Source organism: Engraulis encrasicolus, chromosome 3 (genome assembly GCF_034702125.1).
Source record: "Engraulis encrasicolus isolate BLACKSEA-1 chromosome 3, IST_EnEncr_1.0, whole genome shotgun sequence".
Classification (NCBI taxonomy): domain Eukaryota; kingdom Metazoa; phylum Chordata; class Actinopteri; order Clupeiformes; family Engraulidae; genus Engraulis; species Engraulis encrasicolus.
In genome coordinates, this window is record NC_085859.1 from 50,006,458 (window position 1) to 50,034,172 (window position 27,715).

General features: G+C 41.4%; 2 protein-coding genes across 2 annotated transcripts in view; both read left to right on the forward strand.

Moving 5' to 3' along the window:
* The window catches only part of LOC134446306 (metal transporter CNNM4), a 53,859-nt gene extending 51,749 nt beyond the window's left edge, over positions 1–2,110 (forward strand). The window contains exon 7 of the mRNA XM_063195654.1: positions 1,017–2,110. Within this exon, the coding sequence (XP_063051724.1) occupies positions 1,017–1,271 (255 nt within the window). The 3' untranslated portion in view covers positions 1,272–2,110. The remainder of the gene's footprint in view (positions 1–1,016) is intronic.
* A 3,587-nt stretch (positions 2,111–5,697) lies between these two features.
* ckap2l (cytoskeleton associated protein 2-like) overlaps positions 5,698–27,715 on the forward strand; it is a 45,452-nt gene continuing 23,434 nt past the window's right edge. Inside the window, exons 1-5 of the mRNA XM_063195659.1 lie at positions 5,698–5,908; positions 6,224–6,290; positions 6,405–6,462; positions 23,413–24,447; positions 25,992–26,248. Of these exons, the coding sequence (XP_063051729.1) occupies positions 5,869–5,908; positions 6,224–6,290; positions 6,405–6,462; positions 23,413–24,447; positions 25,992–26,248 (1,457 nt within the window). The 5' untranslated portion in view covers positions 5,698–5,868. The remainder of the gene's footprint in view (positions 5,909–6,223; positions 6,291–6,404; positions 6,463–23,412; positions 24,448–25,991; positions 26,249–27,715) is intronic.

A 27,715-nucleotide genomic window follows, 5' to 3' on the forward strand; every position in this document is an offset into this window, starting at 1 on the left:
ACAATGGATGTGTTAACAATTTCCAGCAGGGGTGCTGCTAAGCAGCCAAATATGTTTTTCATATTTCTCGGAATGTCACAGGAGGGGGTGACCGACTATGCCTTCCCTAATGTCCACAGTCTTTTTGTTTAAAAAAAATCTAGCGAATTCATCAGATTTAGAAGTTGTATTTAGAAGATATTGTTAGTAGGGGGTAGATTTCTGTTATGATTTGAGAAAAATAGGCTTTCATTTTTGACTGCACTGCATTGTTGTAGGAGGAGATCCTCTCCCTAAGGGATACTCTGTGAAGCTTTAGTTTTGTTCTCCTCCAAAGACACTCAGTAGCTCTGCATGTCCTTTTGAGGCTCTAAGCGAATCATTCAACATCCAAGGTGAAAGTTTGGCTCTGGTTCTCATCTTAGTTTTAATAGGTGCTACATTACACACATAAACACACACATTCATACTGGAATGCTTATTCCAGTGCATCTGCATTATGCAGCCATTGTAGAGGTACAGGAGTGCATTTTAAGTCATCTCAAACGACGGGGCTTTAAAACTCTGAACTTTTTCTGTAGCCTCTTACTGCAGATGGGGTTGCCGGCAGGCCTATTCACTATTTGCTGAAAATATTCAACTACATCATAACAACATTGCTATGACAGTACAGAGAGCCTTAAGTAACAGATTAAGATATAGCCATTACAATTCCAGTGTCAGTAAGCTTATAACATAGGCTCTGCGCTAAGGGTAAGATAGCTTGCAGCACGTACTGTTCTGCATAGTGGCTTTTATTGTCAAAGCTCTTGGCGCTGTGATAATCAGCACCAGATCTAGTTTGGTCTGCATCTGCTGTGAATCACACTGACCATTCCCTCATGTGCTGTCTGTGTGTTTATGTGTGTCTGTACGAGTTGTACGTTGTCTGTTGTTGTGTGTGTGTGTGCGCGCGCGGATGTCTCTGTGTGTATGTGTACGCGCATGCATGCCTGTGCCCGTGTATTATATATGTATGTGTTTGTGTGTGTGTTCAGATCACCCGTTCGCAGTACCAGAACGGGCTGATGGCGTCTCAGCTGGACAGCTCTCCCCAGTCCCCAGAGAGCGGTAGTGGCAGCGGCCACACCAGGCAGGGCTCCAGCTCCACACCCCTGAGTGAGGACCCCGTGGTGGGGGCCGACGAGACCACCTCCCTGCTCAACAACCAGAACCAGAGCCAGAGCCAGAGCCAGAGCCGCCAGCCCCAGCACCAGATCAACAACAGCACCCACACGGACAGCAATGTGTGATGTGGTGCAATGCAGGAGTAGAGGACCATCCACCTAAACACATACACACTCGAAAACACCCCCCCTGCCACACACACACACACACACACACACACACACACCCATGCACGCACGCACACACACACCCATGCACGCACGCACACATGCAAACACTAAATCCTCTGCCCCCAAAACGACAATGAAACGACAATCATTCATCCAGTGTGTCTCTCACACAGAGATGGAGCTCTCGGTCATGAACTGTACATGTGATCTCTCTCTCTCTCTCTCTCTCTCTCTCTCTCTCTCTCTCTCTCTCTCTCTCTCTCTCTCTCTATCTCTCTCTCTGTCTTTTTCTTTCTTGCTTTTTTTCTCTGTCCAACAAACACACTCACACTCCCACTCCACCATTTTATCACCTCTGTTAAAGGAGTGTATTGTGATTCTTAGAGGTTGGGAGAGAATTCCTTTGAGTTTTGAAAACATTTCTTCTTCCTTCTGAAAACTCGGCAAGCTTGATCCAAAGATTTTGTGTACGCCTACACCCTGCACGCGTGCGTGTGTTTCAGCGGGGGACAAAACAAAAACTGCTAAGGCTAAAGATGGCATGCCACGCATGTTTCTCATTCCTGGTCTTATTTTATAGACTCTACAATACAATAGAACACAAGGACTTTTCTATGAAAGAAAAATGCAAACACATATGAGATAGTTGTTTATTTTGCTATTGAATTTTTTTACCAGCAGAAACTCTTAGATGTATTGCTAGGTACAATGCTCCACTGCAGCCACAACAAGGCTGGAAATAGACTCCACACTCATAGAGGTCTGCTCCTTTGGCTGTGTGTGTGTGTGCGTGTTTGTGTGTGTGCGTGTGTGTGCGTGTTTGTGTGTGTTACTGCATCATTCGTGTGTGTGTGTGTGTGTGTGTGTGTGTGTGTGTGTGTGTGTGTGTGTGTGTGTGTGTGTGTGTGTGTGTGTGTGTGTGTGTCCATGTGGCTGCTATTTCCCAGCCTTGTTCAGCACAGTGAGTGCTTGAGAGTAGAAAAGGTAGAGAATAAAAGTAGAGAAAGAAAGGTAGAGAATAAAAGGTGTTTGCCATCAAGGTGTCAAGCATAGAACCCTTAGGGCGTGTCTTCTTGCACAGCATGCTTCTCCATCCCATGGAACTAAGAACACAACAGCTTTGCTTCCACTGCATGGACCTAGGAATAGAACAACAGAGGCACAGTGTAGCTTTTTCATGCATGCCTCGTGTTAGGGGGCTCTCAGTACAGGCATGTTCTGTCTCACGTTTTCCTGACGTTTTGTCAGGAAAAAGTGATTATTTTGGGGTTATAGACTTTTCTCTGTTTACTTCTTGATTTCTTGATTTCTTTCGTTCTTACTTTCTTACTTTCTTTTTACCTGTGTCTTTATTTCTTTGCAATGCCAATAGCTGAGAGGGAATTGGCACAGGCCTTCAGAGGAGACGGATTTATTTTTGTCAACAATTAGTTTTCCGAAATTTTCAGGTGAATAAAATTAGGGTAAAGCTTTGGGAGGCAATTGATTTGGGATGGAGGGGGTGTCGATGTCCCTCATGAAGTGTGTGGTGACGTGGGAGGTTGCTTTAGGATGGAGTGGTGATGAAACAGCAGCCAGCTGACTTGAAAGAAAAATAAAACACCAAAAAAGACTTGCGACAATGTCTCTATACGAAAAGAAAATCTATATATACGGTATTTATTTTGCATAAAATTCAGGTTGTATATTTTTTAGAATCATTGTGTTTTATTTTATGACTTGTTGATGAGTTGTTGCACATTGTCTGCATTTTTATTTGTTTTGATGGAATGGGTGAGTAATGGGTGGTGTTGACACGAGGTCACTGTCCTGCCAAACATTCCTAGCCGGTACTGAAACACTCAGATGCCCACACTATTGCAAAGACAGTCTTGCCATCGTCTCATCACGCCATCTTCATCATCACAGGTCGTTTGCTTTTGGGTGGATCAAAGTTAAGCAGTTCAGGAACATATCCTGCTAAAATGGATTTAGCCATTTGCGTAGTTAGCCTTTTTCAAGATACCCTTTGGGAAGCCTCTTGCAGTTTTTATTTGTTTGTTTGTTTGTTTGTTTTGGCCATTCTTTGAGGAGGGGAAATAAAGAACTGTCTGCTATAGGCTTACTTCACAGCATTCCACTAGTGCGGCACTGTTCAGCACTCTACAGCATGCGAGGTTGTGAGTCGATTAATGACACCTTGTTACCATGTCAAGATTCCTCCGTGCGTGAACATTCTGTACACAATTGCATTCGAGCTGCGTTTGTGTTTTAGCTTTATCTGTCAGGCTGCCGTGACAAATGTTATGTTATTTTTGTTATTACCAAAATGAGATGACTGTGTTGGGGCAGTTTTGTCTCCTGCATTTTTTTGTTTTTGTTTGTTTCATATGGGTTAGGTGATATTTCTTTTGTGTGTTTGTTGTGAGTCTTGTATGGACCTAAACTAAGTGTGATGTGTTGTGAGTGGGACTGGATTTGCACTGACTGGTTTAGCCCGCCCCTTTTGATGTGGTGGTTTACAAAGAAGGCCTGCGTTGAAGGAGGAACTAAAACCTAGGGTGTAAGTCAAACCATTTCCTCCTCTCCTTTTCCTGTTGCTTGGGGCCTCTTAACTTGATGTGGCCCCGCTGTCAACCAAGACAGAGCGACTTTTAGGGGCCTTTCCCCATTGAACATCCCCATTGCAAATTAAATAATGACATTTGAATTGTGAGTTTTGCAAGATATTGAACACACCTTTGATCATCAATTAGCTCTAGCCTTGAGTCACAAGGTCACAAGTGACAGGAAAGAACACGAGGAAGCAGTTTGACTGGCACCGCTTATACTTGTGCTTGTTTTGCTTGGTGTAAGTAACCAAGCACTTTTTCCATCATACACAAAAGACTGATTTCATTGATTATCTTTTTGTTTTGTTATTTTGATTTTAAATTAAAGATGCCGTCTTAAGGCAAATCAGGGTGGGAAATGAATTATTTTAATAGTAGGGTAGATATTTTAGATTTTTTGGGGGGATGGGGGACTATAGAGGGGGAAATGAGGATTGAATCATTTACTATTTATTTACCATGTCTTGCTACAAATGTTTATGAAATCAAATCACCCCAAAGTCTAAGTTGTGCTCTATGGTGTGTTTTTTAAATGTTCATCAACCAAATATATGCATCCATTTTATTCCACTCCTCAACTCCACGTTGGACAATGTTGGTCTTCATAATACTGTATGTGTGTGTGTTCCTTCTGAAGAAAAAAGGAGAACAGTGGCTTTCAAAAACAAAAGTCAAAGTATGTTGTACGTTGATGAGCTTTCTTCTGCCTTAATGACTTTGGTACTGTGTCGCCATGCCATGTACTGTGGCTGGCCTGTAGTCATGGACCTGTTTTTTTCCCTCATACATGTAGCCTATTGTGTGTGGCTGTGGCTGTGCCTGTAGAGAAAAGATGTTTACCGTGTGTAGCTGGACAGTTCTCCAGTGGTACTCCACTTCTGGTGCAGCATCATATGGTATGGTGTATAAGGATCACCTAATTGTCAGTTCATAGATGATCCTAACGTGTGGAGTGAGGTGGTTTCCCCCGTGTCAGCCATAAGATAGAAGGTGAAGCGTCATCACATTGTTTGCCAACATCCTTGTATGTTTGTCAGTGTGGTAAACCTGTTCTGTACTGGTTAGTCTTTTATGCTTTTCTTGTGTCTAATCTGCATTTTACAAGGGAGACAGAACATCTTTTGTACTATTATTTTCCCTTTTGGTAGAAACATTACTGCAGTTTGTTATTTTTCTTTCGTACTGACACTCCATAAAAGTATGAACATGTAAAGGTAGACCAGCCAGAGCAAACTGTGTGACTGTGTGGGTTAAAAGCAACGTACTTCATTCTTTGTGTGGTGAGTTTGCGGAGTGGCTTCTATATTTTTTTGTTTTGGTTCAGGTGGCAAATTTACAGTCCTCCATTTCTCTCAAAAGCTTTAATTTAAATATGTATATATAATATTTTGTAACTACTGTCTTAACCGATTTTTGGAATTAAGATGTTAATAATAAACCTGAGATATATTTCTCTATCGGAAAGTGTGCTCTTTTATTCTTCTACACAACTTTTAAGAACCTTTTTTTATTCCAAAACTGCAATGCGCAAGACTATAGTTAAAATGGTCTTGTCTTTTCATTGTCCTCCACTTAGAAGCATGCATTCCATTTTTCAGTAATATTTTAATATATTATTTTTGTATCATTATTTAATAGACTGCATTGCCAGGTGTGAGCATTGCAAAAGTGTATTCTGCATTAAATAATTGCATCATCACATTTGAAAGCGAGCCGGGCCCTCCCACAGGCTGTGTTGAGTATCCAATCAGAGGGTTTGTTGTTGCCTACGCGTTACGTTGGTGGCGGTTTCAAAATTTCAAATCAAGTAACCAGGAAGGGGGGCTTTTCCATGCCGTGTATGCTTCATACAATATTGTTTACATCTGAAGATATTTGAGTTCACAAGCACGTCGACTACAAAAATAAGTTTTCTTTTTGGATCTTGTTATACGGAGTCAGCAAAGTTTCTGTTGGATATAATGGAGGGGGCAGAAGTCGAACAAAAGTTGTCTGGACCAGGTAAGTTAACGTTAGCTTAAAACTTAGCGTGCTACTGTCATCAATTCAATAGTAACATATATGAAACTATTAATGCCAAAATACTTATCTGTAAACTGATTTCAGTAATTAATGGTTTGCTATGATCTCAGTGACTGTTAACTACACAGGGTACCCGTAAACGTAGCGTTAAATATTATTGCATTGCAAACGCCACGTTGGTCCTATTGTATTTTCCACAAACAATTTTCTATTGGCTTCATCTAAATGGATAATAATAATACTATACTGTATATTTCACCTTTGTCTGCTATTTCCACGAATTAATTTGTGTAGAGTTGCGCAAGCAAAAACTAATGGAATACCTGGCGTCTAAAGGCAGGCTGAAACCTCCCAATCCAAAGTGAGTAGTACATTTGAAATGTCTGCTAAAGTAGATTTAGATTTCACATGACTTTCCACCACACCATTCTTGTTATCACTGGCGAAACTTTATTTTAGCATTGTGATATTTCAGGCCTTATCTTCGTCATGACTTGGATCCGAAGAAAGGAGGAACTGTCAAAACAACGAATGTAAGTAGCCTACAACACAATAGTTAGTTTATCCATTCGTACGTTATTTTGTTATAAAGCATCAGTGTTATTTTGTTATAAAGCATCCATTTTACAGTGACAGCAGTTGCATGATTCAAATAGTGCAGAGAGGAGGCATGTTGTTCGTCTGTGTGAGAACTGCTGTGCATTCCCATTCCATGCCAGTGCATTACGTTATTTTGATACCTTTGCAGCATGACTCATTTTCCACTGATGTCAGTTAGGAAACAAAGCTGTCCCAGAGAATACCACAGACTACTGGTGGCTTTCAATCTTGTCACTTTCACATGAGTTACTCAGCCTAGATCCTGTATCGGTTGAAGATTGAGTCAGTTGGCATACATGAGATAATTGTCTTTGTGTAGAAGTATGTGAGTTTATTTTCGTTCCTTGAACTAGAGTGTGCAAAGGGGCGTGTCAGGGATGCCATACACTAAAATAAAGCATTGCTAGACTCGCCTTTGGATATTCAAAAAGCTTTATTGTGTAACATGTTGCCATGATAGAAAATTGCCTTTGAAGTGTGTGTGTGTGTGTGTGTGTGTGTGTGTGTGTGTGTGTGTGTGTGTGTGTGTGTGTGTGATGAATATTCTGTGCACGTATTGCATTTGGAAATGCATTTTCTATAGTTTCCTTTTTTGCCAAAGGCACTCTGTCTTCTGCCTGAAGACAGCAGATCAAAACAAAACAAGGATGGAGAGGGTGGGAGGGATCCTGGAGAATGTAGCTGGTCTTCCTTTCAGTTCACTGCCTGAACGTACAGCTGTATTTGTGGGATGCAGATGAGCTTGCTTGCCTGCTTGCTTAGCGAAATCAGAGATTTATAAGACAATCAGTAAGATTCTAAGGTGCGGTTTCTACGTAGCAGGATATTTTTTTAGCAGGGTATTTTTTTGTCCTGCTAGGTGTAAACGCAACATGTGGATAAAAAAAATCCTCCATTGTAACAAATGCGTTTCAGACCCCTAAACAGGATATTTTTTTCTCCTGCTATTTTTTTATCCTGCACCTGGATTTTTAAATATCTGCTACGTGGAAACGGANGGCCAAAACTAATACAAGCAGGAGAAAAAAATATCCACATATAAAAGCCGTTTCCACGTAGCTGGATATTTTTATATGTGGATATTTTTTTCTCCTGCTTGTATTGGTTTTGCATTGGTTTTGGCCTTCCGTTTCCACATAGCAGATATTTAAAAATCCAGGTGCAGGAGAAAAAAATATCCTGTTTAGGGGTCTGAAACGCATTTGTTACAATGGAGGATTTTTTTTTATCCACACGTTGCGTTTCCACCTAACAGGAGAAAAAAATACCCTGCTAAAAAATATCCTGCTACGTGGAAACAGCACCTAAGAGAATCAGTAAGATTCAGCTCCTCTTCCTGTATTCTCTGTCTCGAAATGACTGAAATGTGGATATTTTTTTCTCCTGGTTGCATTGGTTTTGCATTGGTTTTGGCCTTCCGTTTCCACGTAGCAGATATTTAAAATCCAGGTATAAAAAGCAGGGGGGGGAAAATATCCTGTTAACGGGGCTGAAACGCATTTGTTACAATGGAGGATTTATTTTTATCCACATGTTGCGTTTACACCTCAACAGGAGAAAAAAATACCCTGCTACGTGGAAATCTTCTTCCCTGCTGTAAAACTACACACCTGAAAGATTTGTCAGCGAGTTAACTCCGTGACTTGCTTTTCTTTGGGATAGCGATGAAGTGGACGATGTGGCAGGTTCGCGTCCCCGAGGGGGACGAGTTGTGTTATCATACTTCTGCCACATTCCTAACATTATAATGTTGCCGGTGGTGTATGGAAAATATCTAGACCAGAGCCATTTCCTTGGGTTAATTAAAGTTAAAGATTAACGACACATGACGTGGCCGTCTGTCAAAGATAGCCGAGGCCTTTTTTTTTTCTTTTTCTGAAAGACGATGTAGGCATAGGCCTACATAAGAAAAGAATAATAATAATAATAATAATAATAATAATAATAATAATAAAAACACATTGTGTGCAGTGCAAGCTTGCTATCTCAGTTGCCAAAGTAACTCGCCCCCCTCGGGGACGCGAAGCCTGCAGCCAGTCATTATAGAAGCTAACTGGCTACAATGGCAATCAGTGTGAATCTTCTCCCTGTGTTCTAGTTCTCTGGGTACAGTGGGTGCGACACCATGATGGATAAAAATTGTGACTCTGCAAAATCGGTTGAAAGAGGATATCCAGTCAGTGTTCAATTTGTGGCCAAATTAACTGCAGCTGTCAGTCAGCATTAATTTCGGGCAATAATTAAGGACAGCTGACAAACATTCACAGTGTCCTATGACTGTTCCACACTACAACCCTGGCGGTAGAACTAGTGGAATTGCATTTTACTTTGATGCCTCCAGTAGTTCTACTGACCATAGAAGAAATGTGCCTCCCGGCAAACTCGTACTGCGCTGTTATTCCGTCAGTAAGCCCTCCTATCTTAACACTCCTTGGTTGTCACTGACTATGCGCACATTCTTGGCTCAAACACACAGACACACAAACGGACAGTGCCGACTCTTAAGAGAGAAGACCTGCCGTCTTGGGGTCATCCCTATGTTCCCCAGGTCCTTTTAGAACCCTTATCTGAAAAAAGGTTTCTATGTTCCCCACTGCTTCCAAGTAGACTGACGCATGGCAAAGCGCAGGTGGTTGCTGCACCTCTGATGTGTTAAGTTTAGGGATAGTTTTGGGCAGGGCACAAATTTACAATGCAGAAACATTGCATTACTGACAGGTTAGGTTTAGGAATGGTTTTCGGAAGGGCACAATTTGAAAACTCGGAAACATACAATGCGGGGAACTTGGGACCCTTTTTTCAAAAAAGGGTTCTATGTTCCCCGCTGCTTCCAAGTAGACTGCTGCCGCATGGCAAAGCGCAGGTTGTTGTTGCACTTCTGACAGGCTAGGTTTAGGGATAGTTTTGTCTAGTTTAGTGTGTGTGTGTGTGTGTGTGTGTGTGTGTGTGTGTGTGTGTGTGTGTGTGTGTGTGTGTGTGTGTGTGTGTGTGTGTGTGTATGTGTTTGTGTGTTTACTCGTTATTTACTCTTTTAAAAAAAAACTAACCCCTCTTTGCAACTGCACTTGTTGTTCTGTATATTTCCTGTGCACTTTGTATTTGCTTGTGATGTTGGCTTGATTATGTCCTCTTTTGAAAGTCGCTTTGGTTATAAAGCGTCTGCCAAATGCAATGTAATGTAATATAGTTTTGGTCAGGGCACAAATTTACAACTCAGAAACATTGCATTACTGACAGGTTAGGTTTAGGGATGGTTTTGAGAACGGCTGGGCACAATTTGAAAACTCGGAAACATACAATGCGGGGAACATAATACCCTTTTTTGGAAAAAGGGTCCTAAGTTCCCCGGTCCCATACAAAGACAGGGGAACATAGGTACGCTCCCGCCGTCCTGAATGTTGTACGTTTGTTAAAAAAAGAGAGATAATAAAAGTATAGTTGTTACGCTATTCCGACCGAGAGGAACAGGCTGTTCCAGAAGCAAATGAGATGTTTGTGGTTTCAAGAAATTAAACGTACCGTCTGGACTGAGAACACCATCAGGAATGCCAGTGTCTGTGGCGCCCACTTCATATTAGTCCAGTCGTGATCCCCATAGGCCCCTATACTGAAAGTTTTATTGCAGAAATGTCATCTATAGGTCAAATGAAGGGGATTTAGCTTGGTTGCCCAAAGATGCACTTTGGGCAATTTGCATAATTAGCATAAGGGTGGGAGACGTGACGCCCTGTTTTTACGTAACATTGGTTAAAAACCTGCATTTTTTTCCCCTCTTAAACACTAATGACCATGAAAGAAGATGTGGTTCATTATGTTTCATGTTAGTCTTAGATGAGAAGAAGTTTTGTTCAGATTTATGTAACGGTTTCTGTCAAATGTCCTGCGGAGTGACTGTGACATTAATGAAACCTGGAATATAATATACAGTATATCACGAAAGTGAATACACCCCTCACAGTTTTTCAGATTTTTGAGTATATCTTTTCATAGGAAAGCATTACAGAAATTTCACTTTGACACAATGATTAGTGACCTTTTAACAACTTATTTAACCGCTTAAATTTCTTTTTCACTCAGAAAAAAACAAAATACAGCCATTAATGTTTGAACATGTACTCACAAAAGTGAGTACACCCCAGATTAAAATCCGGTAGAGAAGGGGCTGTGTTGGCTCTAATCGTCTCGAAATGAAACGAAATGAAAAGGGAGGTCATCAGTGTGCGTTTCAACCTTTCTTTGCATTGAACTTTTACATTTTGAGTCTGCATCTGGCTTAAATAGATTGGTGTGAGATTTGAATGCAATCCTATGGAGAATATCTTGATCTGCTTCAGTAGTCACAGTGCATGTTGACATGCATGTTTCTTTTAGGTGTATTTCAGATTGCCAATGTTGACAGCATTCATGCATCCCCAAACCATGTCAGTCCCACTACCATGCTTGGCTATTGAGAGGATACACTTTTTTGTAAAACTCACTTGTTTACCACCACACATGCTTGACACCATCTAAAGCAAATTTGTTTATCTTGGTCTCAAGAGAGATGAACAGACCAAGGATATGGATCACTGGAACCATGTCGTGTGATCTGAAGAGACCAAGATAAACAAATATACTTTAGATGGTGTCAAGCATTTGTGGTGGTAAACAAGTGAGTTTTACAAAACAAGTGTATCCTATCAAACTCCAAGCATGGTAGTGGGACTGACATGGTTTGGGGATGCATGGATGCTGTCAACATTGGTAATCTGAAATACACCTACAAGAAACATGCATGTCAACATGCACTGTGACTACTGAAGCAGATCATGATATTCTCCATAGGATTGCATTCAAATCTCACACCAATGTATTTAAGCCAGATGCAGACTCAAAATGTTAAAATTCAATGCGAAGAAAGGTTGAAACGTACACTAATGACCTCCCTTTTCATCCCTTTTCATTTCGTTTCATTTCGAGATGATTTGAGCAAACACAGCCCCTTCTACCGGATTTTCATCTGGGGTGTACTCACTTTTGTGAGTACATGTTCAAACATTAATGGCTGTATTTTTTTTCTGAGTGAACAAGAAATTTAAGCGGTTAAATAAGTTGTGAAAAGGTAACTAATCATTGTGTCAAAGTGAAATTTCTGTAATGCTTTCCTATGAAAAGATATGCTCAAAAATCTGCAAAACTGTGAGGGGTGTATTCACTTTCGTGATATACTGTATATATAAATTAACCAACAACATTTTGAATAATGTATGAAGTATTTGGCATGATTGCATAAATATTAACTTTATATTAAGATATGTGAATGTGAAAAAAAAACTCAAGACAGTAATATTAACTACAAGTTCAATTTCGTAACACAAATTGCGTCCTGTGGGGTGACATGTATGTCAATGTTTGTGAATGGGCAGCTGCAAGGCCAACTACAAGGGTCTTAAAGACTGGCTCCTAACCTGTCATTACCTCAGTTATTGGAGAGTGCTGTGGAAGTTTAAGGTGACTCTTAACCTCTTAATATGTCTTCATATTGCAATCTTTCTGTCACGCAATGCTTAGGTTCATTTTATGGTGTCCTGTGGTGTGACTGCTCTTATAGGAGGGAAAAATTATTAATGAAAACACATATTAAGATTAAACACAATATCTTTATCAAGTTAGCATGAGCTCAGATGTCAGTCATGTATACAAAATGATTAAATTGGCCATAATGCAGTGAATTCCCTGTGGTGTGACTCCATTTTCCTGCGGTGTGACATGCCTATGCAATGTGTTGATGCAAGACACATTTTCCCAAAAATGGCAAAAATAAGGTGAAATTCCACAGACCACTAAGTGCTTTATTTTTTTCTAGTTTTTTTCCCATTTTAAACCATCATTTTTTTTCAGGAATTTGAAAAACTTTTTTTTTTTTTTTGCGTTACACCCTTAAACGTCAACCACCCACAAATATATTAAAGTGGTAGTTCGCTATTTTATACATTAAGCCCTGTTTGTGTGACTTCTGGGGTGAAGTAGAGATGTTCTCATCACAATTCAGTCCCTCCAGGAAATCGCGATGTTGCGATCGCAGTGTTTTTCGCAACTTCAATGAATTCCCGCGAATTCTGCGCGAGAGCGCAACTTTAACCAATCACCGCGATTTCCCGCAACTTTGAACACTTTGAACCAATCCATGTTGCTCTGACTTCACTGACGTCGACAAACTTCCTTTCAAAAAGGATAATACAATAAAAAATACAATAAAAAAGTAACCTAGCAATCAGTCCCAGCACTTTACTATGCATGTACAAAGTTGTCGGTGAGGGGGAAAAACTAATAAATACGAATGTAGGAAACGCCATGTTCTCATTGCGCGTCTGCTCGCATGGTCATAGGAGGGAAAATGTATGCCTAGTCTGGCATAACCAATAGGCCTACATTTTTAAAATGTGCTCGGCCTACATAAATATATAATTAACACTTCATGACGGTCATCTACATTACGCCAAGTATAGGGCTCCTACAACAATATGTGTGTTTTTTTCCTAAAGCGGTCCACCTGCTGGACCACTTTGGTGTTTGACTTGTGCGCGTACAGAAGGCAACATTTTCCCTCCGAATTGAGATGCGCAATGTCTTGTCCATAACAAAGGAGTAATTTCCATCCTTCATTGTGAATGCTGCGTGCGTGCCTGGCCGATATAGTAGCCTAATATCTTTCGCGCAAATTGGGCTATGGCTGGATACGAGCACTTGGTGACCGTGGTGACCGTGTCGTCAAATCACTTTCGTTTAACCTGGCGCGGTCAAACGGGCAAGGAACACTGAACATGAATAAAACCAGAGCAGACACGTTGGAAAGCTGTGGGACTAAGTTGGAAAACTACTTTCTGTCTCTCCCTCTCCTTCTCTCTTCCTTGCGCAATTGACGGTAGGCCTATTGATTGACAGCTGAGACCTCCGTTCTGCAGGCGACGTGGTGTTTTATAGATAACAATCTCGTCGTCTTTTATATTCACAAGAGCACCAAAATTAATATAATTTCTGAGAATTATTCAGCAAGTAGGCCCTACCCTTCACAACAGGAAATCTGTGAACTCCATCCTCGTTACATTGAATGATAATCATCAGCCGTTAATTTAAAGCCGGCTGACGGCGCGGGAGAACAAAAAACCCCTAGGCCTATGCCTTCTTTCGAAAGCGACCCCTCCCTCTGCTTTTATTTGTGTTGCTTTTGACAAGCTTGAAAATTAAACGCCGACACAGGCAGGCTATGTGTAGCAGACGACTCACATTAACCAGGATTTCAGTCACAAGAGTTCCTGTCACGCACCCTCTTCAACTGGGTGGACATGCCTAATTCCGCCCGCCTACTTATAAGTGATAATAGTTAATTATGTATCCACTGTTTAAGTCAGGAATGGATATCGACATGATACGAAGTTCAGGACTTTTTCTAGGATTTTTTGGCATGAGGGAGCATCATGGCAGGTTACAGGGGGTGAAGGGGGGTGTTCCCCCCCATGAATGAGAAATTTATTAGGGGCGCTCAAATATATATATATATATAAAAATAAAAGTATGAGGGTGCCCCGATGGAAGTATGAGGGTGGAGCGCCCCTATTTCCCCGTTCAGAAAAAGCCCTGAAGTTTGTATGCTTGCAATTTGAAACGGTGATGACATTTAAAACAGAGTCAAACGGCCATAAACAGCATTGTAATGAAGGGTGTCGTAATGGCAGCATGAAAGAGATGGAACTTTTCACGACGACATTCTGGCTAAAAACTCGCCCTGGCCGCTTCCCTGCTTCGCTTAAGGACCAAAATTATAATATAAAAATGGAAATAATATAAAAACACCAGAGGACTGGAATGTGGCAGTGTCCTTTACTTTCAAGCGTGGGGAAACACATTAAAAATCGCAACAAAAATCGCACCTTTCACTTCATGCCGCAACAAAATCGCAACAACACAGTAAGAAGCTCCGCAACTTTTATCGCGATTTTCTGGAAATCCTTGTGCACCATCTGGCAATTCAGACCGCGATTTTTTGAGAAAATGCCCACGATTTCCTGGTGGGACTGGTTGATTGCTACAGAGCCCCAAACTTCATGTGACCTTCAGATTAGCCCAAATACAGTGTGCAGAGGTACACTGCATACAGTGTGCAGTGTACCTCTGTGCACTACATACACTGTGCAGCTTCATGGAATGGGTTTCCATGGCCAGAAAGCTACGCCCAGGCCATGCATCATTCATGTGTATGCAAATTAGTGCATAATTGATCACTCATGCCCTCTTTTGCATATCTTAACATCAAAATACAAAAAAACATCCAATACATTTTTTTTCTTCTCCCATCATCAGTAATGAACTGAGAAAGTTTTAAGGTGATATCTATGATTTTTTTGTGTGCCTATTCACCTATAGTAGTCAGATATATATATGCAAATTGCCCAAAGTGCAACTTTGGGCAACCAAGCTAAATCTCCTTCATTTGACCTATAGATGACATTTCTGCAATAAAACTTTAGGGTACTCAACATTTCTGGGTTCATGAAATCACGACTAGACTATATCTGAAGTTATTGTGACCATCCATTACCTGGTTAGTTTTTTACAGATGTGCGGTACATGAACGATTCTGCTCCAACAATGTGCGCACAGACCGATTTCGTTTAGTTACATCTCTGTGCAATCAGTAAAGGGGTATATTCACACGCTCCCCCGTCTATTCACCCGGTCACCCGGCATGTAGCAACACTAAAAAACAGGAAGGGCAAAGATAAGAAAATTCCTACCAGGCACCCTGATATGAACATTCCTGTAGTGGCAACTTCCCTTGCTCTTTCATCAAACTGGCTCATGGGAACGATAGGGTGTCTCATTTTATACAGTAACCTAACACCAAACACCAACCTAACACCAAACACATTGACAAGCCCTTTGTAATTCAAGTATGAAATGTTCTGGGATGGTTCTCAAAAAAAAAAAAACAGGGAACATGTGTTGTTCTTGTGAAGTATGTGAATATTGGGTTGAATTAAAGCACAGCTTATCTTTCAACACAGGAAGCCAAATCAACCCATCATTAGCTTCAGAAAGAATAAAATTAAGTTTTTGAGCAACCGTCTCACTCTCCTGATCTCAACATCATTGAGCCACTCAGGGGAAACCTCAAATGTGAGGTTCCAGCAAGACACCCAACGATATTATAGGAAACAACCATTCTGCCAGGAAGAATGTGCTGTTTTGTCATCTGAGAAAATTAAGAGCCTTATCCACAACTACCACAAACAATTTAGAGCGGTCCTTGATGTTAAACAGGGCCATATTCAGCATCAGAAACTAGGGTATGTAAACTTTTGAACAGGGTCATTTGTGTAGTTTGGGTTGTGATCATGCTTTTGGAAGAGTAAACACAGAAGATTGCTAATAAATGTCTTAAGCCAGTCACTAGCAATGAGTGAAAAAAAAGGTTTTGTGTAATCCTTCATATTTTGTTAGAAATTGCCAAGAAAGCTTATTTTCTGCTGGGGTATGTAAACATATGAGCACCACTGTAATTTATTGGAGTGGTATGGTTACCTATTTATTTACTTGCTATTCCTTGTAATGTCTCATTTTATTTTCTTACATTTTTAGATCTCACCTATTTATTCATCCATTTACTGGAGTGGTTTTTAGGCTCCTTGGTTCAGACTATAATGGAATTTTCCATCAATTCCCATCTGTATCTACTCATCTCACCAAGGCCAAAATAAAGCAAGAGTGTGAGTCTTTGAGTCTGGACCTGAGTCTGTGTTCAAGTATTTATGTCATCTTTATGCACTTTAGACACCACACCATGCTCGTACGCCGGGTCCCAGTTGCGCTTCAGGCCTGAGGTCTTTTTCCGACACTCCACTGTCTCTCTCTCACTGAATCAAAACCTCGTCACATCCTGTGCAGGCGTCTGTGTATTTGGAGGTTGTAGGGTTGTATTTTGTGTGAGGGTGGATGTGCTCACCACACACACTGAAAGCATAAAAATGCGCAGTTAACATCAAGCTAGTGGCTATATGCAGTTAAATCCAAGCATTCAGAGAAGACAACGACTTTTGCCTTCAGTAATAAAGTTCCCAAGGCGCTTCTTCACAGCACACTATTTCCTCCTTCATCAGTCTGGGAAAGGAAAACTTACTAGGCAATATTCACAAGTTGATCACCTTCATGAGTCAGTGGATGCTTACATACTGTAAGTTTGTTATTGGGTCATTCCACGCTAATTCACCAACTCTTGCCGTGTTTACATCTCAAAAAAATCTGAAAATATTACTAGGTGTTCCTCAGATGTTAGGAGAGTGAGAAATGATCCCACCTCTTCACAGAAGTCTCTCAAAATTGATCAACGTTTTATTGCAGTATTTTGCTTTGTTCTCTAAGCCTTCAGAGGATATTTTTGTTGACAAGATTTTCAGAAACGCACCTCAAGAAAGTGAAGTAATATCACTGGCGTATAACATTGACAAGACAATATTTGAAGAGTTATTTTCCAAAATGCTATAAAAGCCATTACAATACCATCATAAAACTTTTTTTTAAATGCACATTTTAAGAATAAAAAAAATCCAAAGATTTTGTCTGGCTAACATCTTATATTTCAAACTGCCCTCAGATTTGTAGGTTGTTAAAATCTAGCATTCCCAATGTTTCAAAGTGCCAGGTTTATGGCTAAAATGCACTAGTTCTATCATTGGCCATTGGCTGGTAGTTAAGTCTGAGGGAAAAGTGGTCTGATGATTGATTTTAGATTTGCCCTGTAATAGGCATCTAAAAACATTCGACTTAAGCGCATCCTCTGACAAATCTGAGTTCACCATACTTTGGCCAATCTAGAAGCTTGCAAGAACTTTGTTGTCATGCTAGCCAAGCTAGGATGTTGTCACATTCCCTCAATCCCCAATCACCAATACCATGTGTTGTGCATGTGTTCTGCAACCGAAATGTGAGCTAGAACTGGATGCCAAAGTTCAGTTGGCAGCATCTCATCATCAACTGCCACGAGCTACTGCCACAAATCTACTTCAAAACACCCACAAATCATGCACATTTGGGGAGTGACTGGTCATGACAGAGCATGTTAAAGAGTTTCTTTGCTATTTTAGGAATTCTTACACACCTCATTAGGAGTGGAACCACTGGGTCACCAATGTTGAATTGCTTGAAGAAGGTCATTAGACCGAAATGTCGCAAGTAAAACTCTGCAAATGTGTACACAGTGTGTGGGAGCCTTTGTTGTCTCAAAGAGTTTCTCTGCAAAATGGTGCACATCCATTTTGGAACATTTTGGGAAATTGTCATTTTTGTATTGGGCATTCCATTGCATTGCATAGCAAAATACATTTTATGTAGGTTTAAAAAGTATGTTCTCAAATATTTGAATGGCAAGAATTCACATACAGTATAGATGACAGGACTTCTGAACAGTCATTTCCAATAATAAAATGCAAAAGTGAAAAATGGTTCATAGATACACCATTTTACAACGAAACTCTTGTTTTTTTTATTAGATTTGTATTTATTGTATTTTTTCTTTGTTTTTTTCACTTGGATTTTTTTCGCACATCTCAGCTGGCATGTGCGTCAGATATGGCCCATGGGTCACTCAGCAGACAACTTGAAAAAACTCCCGCACACTGACCATTTTGCTGTTTTGCTTTAATGAACGACGTTTCGGTACTAAACCTTCATCAGTTTTTCGAGTTTTCTTTTTTTCAAACACGGGTGCAAGGGGTGCCTTATCTTGCTCATGCTGACTGGCCAGCTCCAGGTCATGCTCTTTTTCTTCAGAAGTGTTATCTCACAGGGAGTGGATTGTGAAAGTAATGAAGTACCGGATTTGAGCAAAAAAAAACATTTCCTGGACTAAAGACGGCACACATGCAATTCTTTTTTTAAGTGTATAAAGCTCAGCATCTGAGGGAGATGAGGCAAACATAAAAGAGACCCAGGAGCGCCGTACAGAGTGAATATGCTTACTGGAACAGAAGGGTTTGAGTACATTTTGCTGTTCCCTTGGGAAGTGAGACAATGTTTTGAATGTTGGGTGGATTGAATTCCAGAGCGGTGGAGCAGAATGACTGGGAGCTTTAAAGTACTACTGGGACATGCAGAGGGGCTGGAAGGGAGGAAGAACCAAACACTTTTATTTGCCACATGCATAGAATTACTGAAAGTAAAACATACGTGAAATAAGATGCGTCCACTCCACTGGCAGTGTTTCCCACAGAAATTTTGGAAACTATGGGGGCAGCCGGGATTTTTGTCCCGGGTCGGGGTCCTTTTCATGTGGGCCTTTTTTTTGGGGGGGGGGGTGTATTCACGCAGTGTAAATGCAAAATGGCAAAACAATGAGTACAGTATGACATTGCCGCATGGAGAAACTATAGGCCCAGGCCTACGGTTCAGCCATTTATATTTTGAGAAATAAGGCTACATAACATTTTACCCATGACATGTATAATAGTAGTACATTGTCATTTATATAAAAAAATGCAGTACAGTGAATCATTTCTGTTTACAACACAGTTTCATTCGTCCCTCATGCAGGGGTCTATGTAATGAAAAAAAAAAAAAAATAGGAGCAGAGATAAGAATTTAAGAGTACTGTGGAATTGTTAACGCATAGACAGAAAGGGTCTAAGAGGGTAGGCTATGCCTTTTCCCCACACACATAGGCATACACATTCTACATGAGGGGTGCTGGTCACAGGGCCAGTTTTTCAAAATTCCTCCCATTAAAAGGGCCTATATTCACATTCATTACACATTCACTTCTATATGCAGCCATATGTCTCCTCGGTTCAGTCAATGAAGGCCTGTCACCTAACTCATTACAACTGTAAAACAAAGCCTGGGGAGTGTTAGCAAACTCATCCCAACTGTCCCTTCTCTGAAGGTTTTTTTATTGCTCCCAAACCCAAGTTAACTACAACAATTTGATTAGGCTTTTGATCCCTCTGTCTTTCAAGCACTTGTGGATTTCTCTATAGGATGTATTTACTCCAGGAGGAAAATGGGAAGGAAATCGTAATTCAAATCGTTTTTTTTAACAAAAACGAAAATCGTAAAAAAACAAAAAAAAATGTTTTACATTTTCGGAAACTATGGCGGCCAAATTTAAACTATGGCGGGCCGCCATAGTTTCCTCAATGTATGGGAAACACTGACTGGTAATGTGTGTGGGGGGCGGTCAAGTGTTATTGTGAGAAAGTATAGGTGTTGGGGCATAGTAAGTAAGTACATTTTATTTGTATAGTGCTTTTCACAGACAATGCAAGGTGTTGTCGTGCCGAAAAGCGAGTCCCTGCCAGAACACGAGTGCCCTCATTGAAACCAATGACATTTTTTGAGAGAAAATTATACTAATTTTTGCAGAATTAATTACATAATTTATGAACTAAAAATATGCTTATGAAACATTACTCGTCCTCCACTTAATATGAGCTATTTGAATGAAACCGTAACATTTGTTATGACACTTCTTCGATTATTTTATGGAAATAATAATGAAATTGCAACCAGCTCTTTGTAATACTTCCAGAAGGAATGTAGATGCTTTATTGATAGGCTTTCCATCTTAAATTGTGTCGGATTTGTCTGCAAAAATGGGTAAAACATATCTGAAAAATTGGTCATTGGTTTCAATGAAGGCACTCGTGTTCTGGCAGGGACTCGCTTTTCGGCACGACAGTGTCAATCAAGGTGTGGATGGAGAATCACCTGATCAATACCCTGCCATAGCCAGCAATCACCAGGCCTAAGTCCCATGGAAAACCCCTGAAATGTGATCAAATGGAAGAGAGGTGGTCAAAAGCCCTCAAACAAAGCTCAGCAACTTGGATCTTTGCACAGGGGGTGGAATTAAATAATTCAAGAACGATGTGAAAGACTGTCGGAGAGCATGCTAAGATGCATGACAGCTGTGGTTAAAAATCCTTGGTTATTCTAGCAAATATTCATTTCTGAACTTAAAGGGGTATGCCACTATTTTGGGGCTTAATACAGTTAAAATCGTTGGCCAGGGTTTATATAGGTGGTAAAGTGTCTTATTTTTCACGTAAGCCGTTGTCTTGTTTTAAGACAAGTTAAAAGAGGGAGTATGTCGCTAAGCTAGTGAAAGTCAATGGATCCGTGTAGCATGTAGCAATGCTACATGGATGCATTGACTTTCACTAGCTTAGCGACATACTCCCTCTTTTAACTTGTCTTAAAGCAAGACAACGCTTAACATGAAAAATAAGACACTTTACCACCTTTATAAACCCCAGCTAACGATTTTAACTGTATTAAGCCCCAAAATAGTGGCATACCCCTTTAACACATCACTATAAACACATTACTTTTATGTTTTAAAGTGAAAATCATCATGTTTTCTTTGGATTTTTTTTAGGTCTGAAAACATTGCATCTTTTGTGTTATTTTGACCATTTGTAACTTGACTACATTTGTAACTCAGTAGTTTCTAGAGTGAAACAACAATGTTCATTTTACTGAAACACATGCCAAGAGGTAGTAGTAAGTAGCAATAAAATAGCCAGAGTAAAGCCAAGGGTAGGCTTAGGAGGATGGTGGAAGAGGATGACTATCAGAGGGAATGAGGAACAGGCCATTTTGAGAATATTAAACTGCTGACCTGGGTGGTCTTGTCGAAGTATGGAAGAGTGTTTTACGGTACGAAATGATGTGATCGTACTTTATTGGAGCCCAGTCTCGCGAAAAAATCAACTATATGCATCGTGGTGCCATCCCCATATAGCCTCGTTTTTTGTGGTTTCCGTAGGCAACGAGAGTGAGAGAGAGAGCACCCGAGCAGCGTGCATTCCAGGAGGGGAGCCCTGTCGTCGTGTCAGCTTCATGTCATCTCTCCCTTCCTCCAACGTTGTCCCTAACCTTAACCCTAAACCTAACCCTAAATTGCTTGTTTGAAATGTTTGATTACCGGATGAAACTAGTGAGTCCCGTTTCCAGTTACCTTTCACTCACGCTTGATTGTTGACGTCCCTCCCCATTATTCTTCCCCCCACAACCAAACTACCCCAATTGTCAATTCCCCCTTTCGTCACCCAACCACGACAAAAGAGGCTATATCGTGACGGCACCACAAAGCTTATAGTTGATTTGTTCTGGGGTTTTTTTTTTCATACATATTTCACGAATGGCACGAGATACGGTTGTTTATTGTCAGTTCACACTGAAATTCATTTCGCATCCCTGAGCAAGACTTGTTAAGACAGGAGATACTCTCAACATCACAAGACTATTGTACAACTGACATAAACAGAACCTGGGACCTAGTAGCACAGAAGACACAGACCTATATACAGACATACAGTACATATGCATTCATATATTAAATACATTACATACAGTTTTAAAGTGCATTCTGAATTTAAAGGTAGAGCCTGTAGGATGGTGGCCATAGTAGGCATTGCAACTTTACTGCCCATTCCCAAATTTGATCTTTTCATCATTGTTGTTATGCACTACATTGAAGAGGGAGCCAGTGAAGATGCTGTGTGTTAGTGCGGGGGTGATGTGGTGATGGAGGGGGTTTTGGTTAGGAGATAAGCATCTGAGTTGTGTATTGGAGTGAGATTGTCACAGATTAAGGTGGTTTGGGAGCTGAGGGAGAGTCTGAAATGATTCATGTTGTGCTAATGGCATTAAAGCAGACTGTGTAATGCCATTGTCAAACTCAAATTCACAGTGGGCTAAAATTGTGTAAGCACGCTCTTAATAGAGGCACATTTCACTGCGGCTGAGATGATTCATGTTGCATTAATGGCAATAAGCAGACCGTGTAATGTTACGGATGTGTGAGAGAAAAGATGGAGATAAGGATTGAGAGAGTTTGCTTGGTCAACAATTGCTCAATAATATGTTTGGTCTGTTGACGCATGGTTTTGTCATACAACAAGGTTCGACTCTCTCTGAGGAGCAGCTTAATGGGACAACGATTTTCGTGAATTATCTTCAGCCAACGCTAAAAGGAGTCTTTGAAGGTGCACTGTGTTATATTTTTGGTAGTTTATTTTCAGAATTCACGCTGCCCATTCAGAAATTTCGCATTTTTCATGAATACTTACCACCACCAACAAATTCTAAGTATTCATTATGACTTGGAGAATTGCACTTTTGAAAAGGGGGATCTTCTTCATTGTCCGCCATTTCGAAAAAAGACACATCTTTAGCTGCAAAACTTACTGTAATTTGATCATACTAGTAAATATTGGTTCATTATTTAGTAAATATTCATGAAAAGATCCAATTTGGCAGCAGACAGCACAGTTCCAATGAACAGCTTAGTTGCAATACCTACTCTGGCAACCATCTTACACAGTGCACCTTTTAAAAGGCAAACAGTCACTCTCCTGACCATATTTGTGGTACACTGTCGGAAGTTTACAGTCGTAACTTTTGGTTGACGGTCCCAAATAGACCTTGCGGGGGTGCATACCGCAGTAAACCTATTCAAATTGTATCCAGTGTCTCACACCATGATTGGTGGAAAATGTTTTTTTTGTGTGTAAGTTTTGAGTGTAAGTTTTCAGACAGGCATGTCGGGAGCACCCACAGAAACTACAAAGGGTGAAGGAGTTCGAGAGGGTGAGGGAGTGTGACTTTAACTGGCTTGCCATTTCTTATCAGGCAGAAAGCTGGAACTGTGTCTAATCATTAGGCCTCTCAAGTTCAAGTTTGAGAATGTGCTGAATCATTGGTTTAATCATATTCTAAATTGTCTAAAATTGCAGCAAGCTAATGGTGTGTGTGCGTGTGCGTGTGTGTGTGTGTGTGTGTGTGTGTGTGTGTGTGTGTGTGTGTGTGTGTGTGTGTGTGTGCGTGTGCGTGTGTGTGTTTTTCCACAGAATAAGGAGAACCAAGTGACACACAAACATACAGGGCCAGAAGCAACCACCCACACTCAAAAAGCCAGATGTGCCATGAAAGCCAAGCTGCCAGACACGGCTCCTGGCAAACGAGCTCCATTAGCAGCTGCTAACAACAACAGCAATGCATCCGTGCGCAATCAGTTTATGGTTAAAGGCCCTGATGCAGTCACAGCGGCATATGTTGGGGGCAAGGCTCAATCAGGCCCTGTCAGACGCCAGCCGTCAAAGTCACTGCAGCCTGCACTGTCCGAGCGTGGTAAAGCGCTTCCCGGCAAAGCCCAGCCTGGCCAAAACAAGCAGGGCACCGCGGCAGCTGCATTGCCGTCTCAAGGCAGATGTAGCTCATCTCTAAGTAGCAGAGCGTCCTCCTGCGCCTCCACCAAACCACCCGCTTTCTCCACACTCCGAAGCCTGGCCGCATCGCAACCCTTGCAGAGTAGGCCGCAGGCACAGAAGAAACCGCAGCAAGTGCTCAAGTTCACCTTGCAGAGAGACGACAGTGCTGGAACGAGCAGCCGAGTGACTGTGCCAAAGAGCAGTATCATTAATTCCAGGCAGCCTCAGACAAGATCCAACAGCAGATCCAGATCCTCCGAAGTCACATGCAACCAGTCCAAAACAGCAGGTCAGCAGACACGGAAGTCCACCAGCTCTGCTAACTGCAGTGTTAAATGTGTAAAGCCTGCGGAGAAAATGCAGAGAAGGACAATAAGCAGCATCTCAACCACTTCCACCACCACCACCTCGGTGTCACATGGTAGCAGTAAAGCAGGCGGCCTGGCTACGTCAAAGTCAAAGCTGTCTGCTCAGAATAACACCCAGGCCAAGAATCCACCATGGGGGGCGAGGCTGCAGTCAGGCAGGCTGAATGACCACCAAAGAGTCACACTACCGTGCAGAAGGCCACCGAGTTCCCAGGCCACCACATCCAGGGCCGGCACTACAGCTAGCCAAGCTAGCGCAGCCCAGGCCAAGACAGCCAGGGCAGTGGTGCCCTCAGCAGGAACACAGGTATGTGTTTGTGTGTGCTGATGTTGTAGTTGTCACGGCCCGTTCCCACACAGAGAAATTCCCCTCCGCTCTCATTGATTTTGAATGGGGGCGATATCACGCTTGACAGTGCGGAGGTGAAGCAATATCGCCTCGGGGCGCGATTTGATATAAGCGAGCTCTCTATATCATGCAAATTTGATGGTCCAATAACCAATCAGATGGGCGTATGGGTTGCAAGGGCGAGAGTTACACATTTTTTAGGAAAACATGGCGGCGATTTCTGTGATTTCCAACATCACGTTTTTGCTTAATTTAAAGACCCTAAATGCTTATAAATGTCGTGACTATCACGGATTGATGTAAAAATGCACCACGAACTTATGTAACACCAATAGTTACCCCAAATTGTCATTTGATCACTCAATGTTTTGAGCTTACCGGGTAAGCTAACTTTAGCATTTTACCAGAACCAGGCAGCTACAAGCTTATATTAGACTACTTCTGTACTACTATAATGATATAACGGGGGTTAAATGTTATCTAGGACCAAAACACAATCGCATTTAAGCCATGTACACACTGTGTTGTGATATTGGGTGAGTAATGTGTGCAAACGCCGTTTGCTATCTCGCTTGGTCTGCCCGCTGTCTGCCGTGAGACACAGGCCGGGCCGCGAGGGTCGGAAGGTAGGTGAGAAGCGTAGTTAGCCCCGGGGAGAATCCAATGGGAGTCTCCGTGACCACACCCCCAGCGCGATATTCCGCGCCGCGGATTCCGCCTGGGCAGTTTCCCAGTGGGAACTAGTTATTACTCTTGCTGTTGATGAGGGTGATGATGTTGTTTATGATGTTGTTGCACATTGGAGACGGGTGAAGTTTCAATCATCTGTGACACACCTGTTACTTGGGAAATAAAAAAATAGGGTATTTCCTGCTGGAATCATCAGATTTTGTAATGGCTCCCCACTCGACCCTCTCAGACTTGACTTTTTTTTTAAATCTGGTGGCTCATGCCCAATAGATCACATGCATTTAAGAAATCTGTCATTTCGCTGTAATGGTCTACTCTGTAGTGGTCTATTTCGTATATCACGCAATACAAAGTTTTCTTTGGTATTAGACAAATCAAAGTGAGTCAAATGGGACCCATTTGGGAACCATTAATTCCAGCTGTAACTCAACAGACTTGTTTCACAGTCAACGCCTCCAGAAAACATGTGCTCTTGTTAATCCAAAAATCCCCCCTCTTAGTTTTTGAGACCTTGAAGTCAAGTGCTATAAATCATTGGTTTCTCTACATCCAACATGCTGCTTCATTTGCTCCACATGGGGTTTTAAAGCAACTCACTCAGCACTGCTGCTGAAATAAATTAATAACTAGTCATAGCCCATGATCTTTACACTGAAAATAGAAAAGTACAACAACAAAAAAGACTGAAATGCCAAATAGTTAGATGTGGCAGGTCCGTCAGTAAAGCACGAGGCCACAAGCAACAGAAGAGGACGGGAGGTTAGATATTGAGATTGAACCTTTGACTTGACTTTGACCTTTGACCCTGACAGCGGGAGGTTACAGCTTCCAAAACGGCCTCCTTCAGTCTGCCTCCATCGAAGTCGGCACTGAGACGCAGGCCTACCACGGCGCCTGTGATGGACCCCGAGATGGCTCCTCTGTTCGGGAAGAGCATCGCGGGCCCTTCGCTGGTCACCGAGGGCCTCAAGACGCCTGTGGCACGAAGCAGGCCTCAGGCAGCCATACCCGCCACCGAGCCCATGACCGGAGGAGCTAAGAAGCCCACCGCAGCCCAGGCCGAGCGGCTGTAAGTTTCGCCACGTTTTCATTCCCATGTCCAGCTAGAATGGGCTTTTCTGTTATGATTGTCTGCTAAACAAATATCCTACACACCGTCCGTTGGATTTGCCATGTTGTTGTTCACATCACACCGTTTTGGTCATTCAGGTCGTCTTCTCCTTCACCTGACAAATTGCAAGTGTAATGGACAGTGTGCGGGATCATTGTTGACCACTTTGAGTTTGAACCATTGGTTACATCCAACGCTCCTGTTCAAACTAAGGTGAGGGAAAGAGTCCACCTATTTGCTGAAATTTTATGATTGGCTCAGCTGACTGTTGGAAACCCACCGCAGCCCAGGCGGGGCGGCTGTATGTTTTACAACTTTTTACTTCCCATGTCAAGCAACAATTACATTTTATTTTATGAACAGAGCAAAGGAGTAGGTTTGGATGGGCCATGGTGAAGGCCATGCTATGGCCGAAACAAGTTTAAAAAAATATGATTTGGCCATTATAGCCATCAGTAATGGGCAATGTTCTTCTAGAAGGGTTTGCACCTTGGATAAGGGCAAACACTGGTATACTTGAATAGCCTCGTAAACTACAAAGCGGATTCCAAAAAAGTTGGGACACTTTGTATTTTGTGAATAAAATCAAAATGCTGTCATTTTCAAAACATCTAATATGTTAATAAGGTAGAGCATTATGTACAGACAACATATCAGTTGTTAAAGTCGAGCAAAATTATTGTTTTGAGGTAATTATGTGATCATTTAAAATTTGACCCATGCAACAAATCTCAAAAAAGTTGGGACAGGGCCAAAACATGTTGTAATAGTTGGATAATTCTAAAAATAACACAAGGAAGAATATTTTAAAAGGAACTATATTGACTGCCAACATTAATGCACAACTAAAATACCATCACAGAAAGGCTGTGGCACTCAGCAGTGAAGATTTTGAGGGACTAATTACTTATCTATTACACAGAAAGATTGAATTATCAAAATTGCAGGCATATAAGGCCTATTTCCGTAATATAGAGTTCTGTGTTATCATTGCATGAGTTATGAGATCATGAAATACTTGTGGTCAATAAGCAAACTATGACACTCCAACAATGACAGCTCTCGAAAAAATGACCATAAACACAACACTTGATTAATGCACATGATGCAGACATTAAACAGTGTTACATGCAGAAAAGCTCATTCTATGGACCTAGGAGACATGTGAAACTGTCCTCTGATTACAGGATGGAAAATAGTTAATCCTGTTTGAAAATTATGGAGTCATGCACCCTCCAGGTTATATTGAAAATGAATACTTCAGCTTGATTTAGTGGTCAGTCTGAAAGACAGCATAAGCGATGGTAAGGGGGTGCAGAGGTGACTTGGTTAGGGTCTTCTTACTCATGTAGAGCATTAAAATAAATGTTAAATGATGCATACAGACTTTAAACAGCAAACATAGCTACCAAGGCATTATATTTT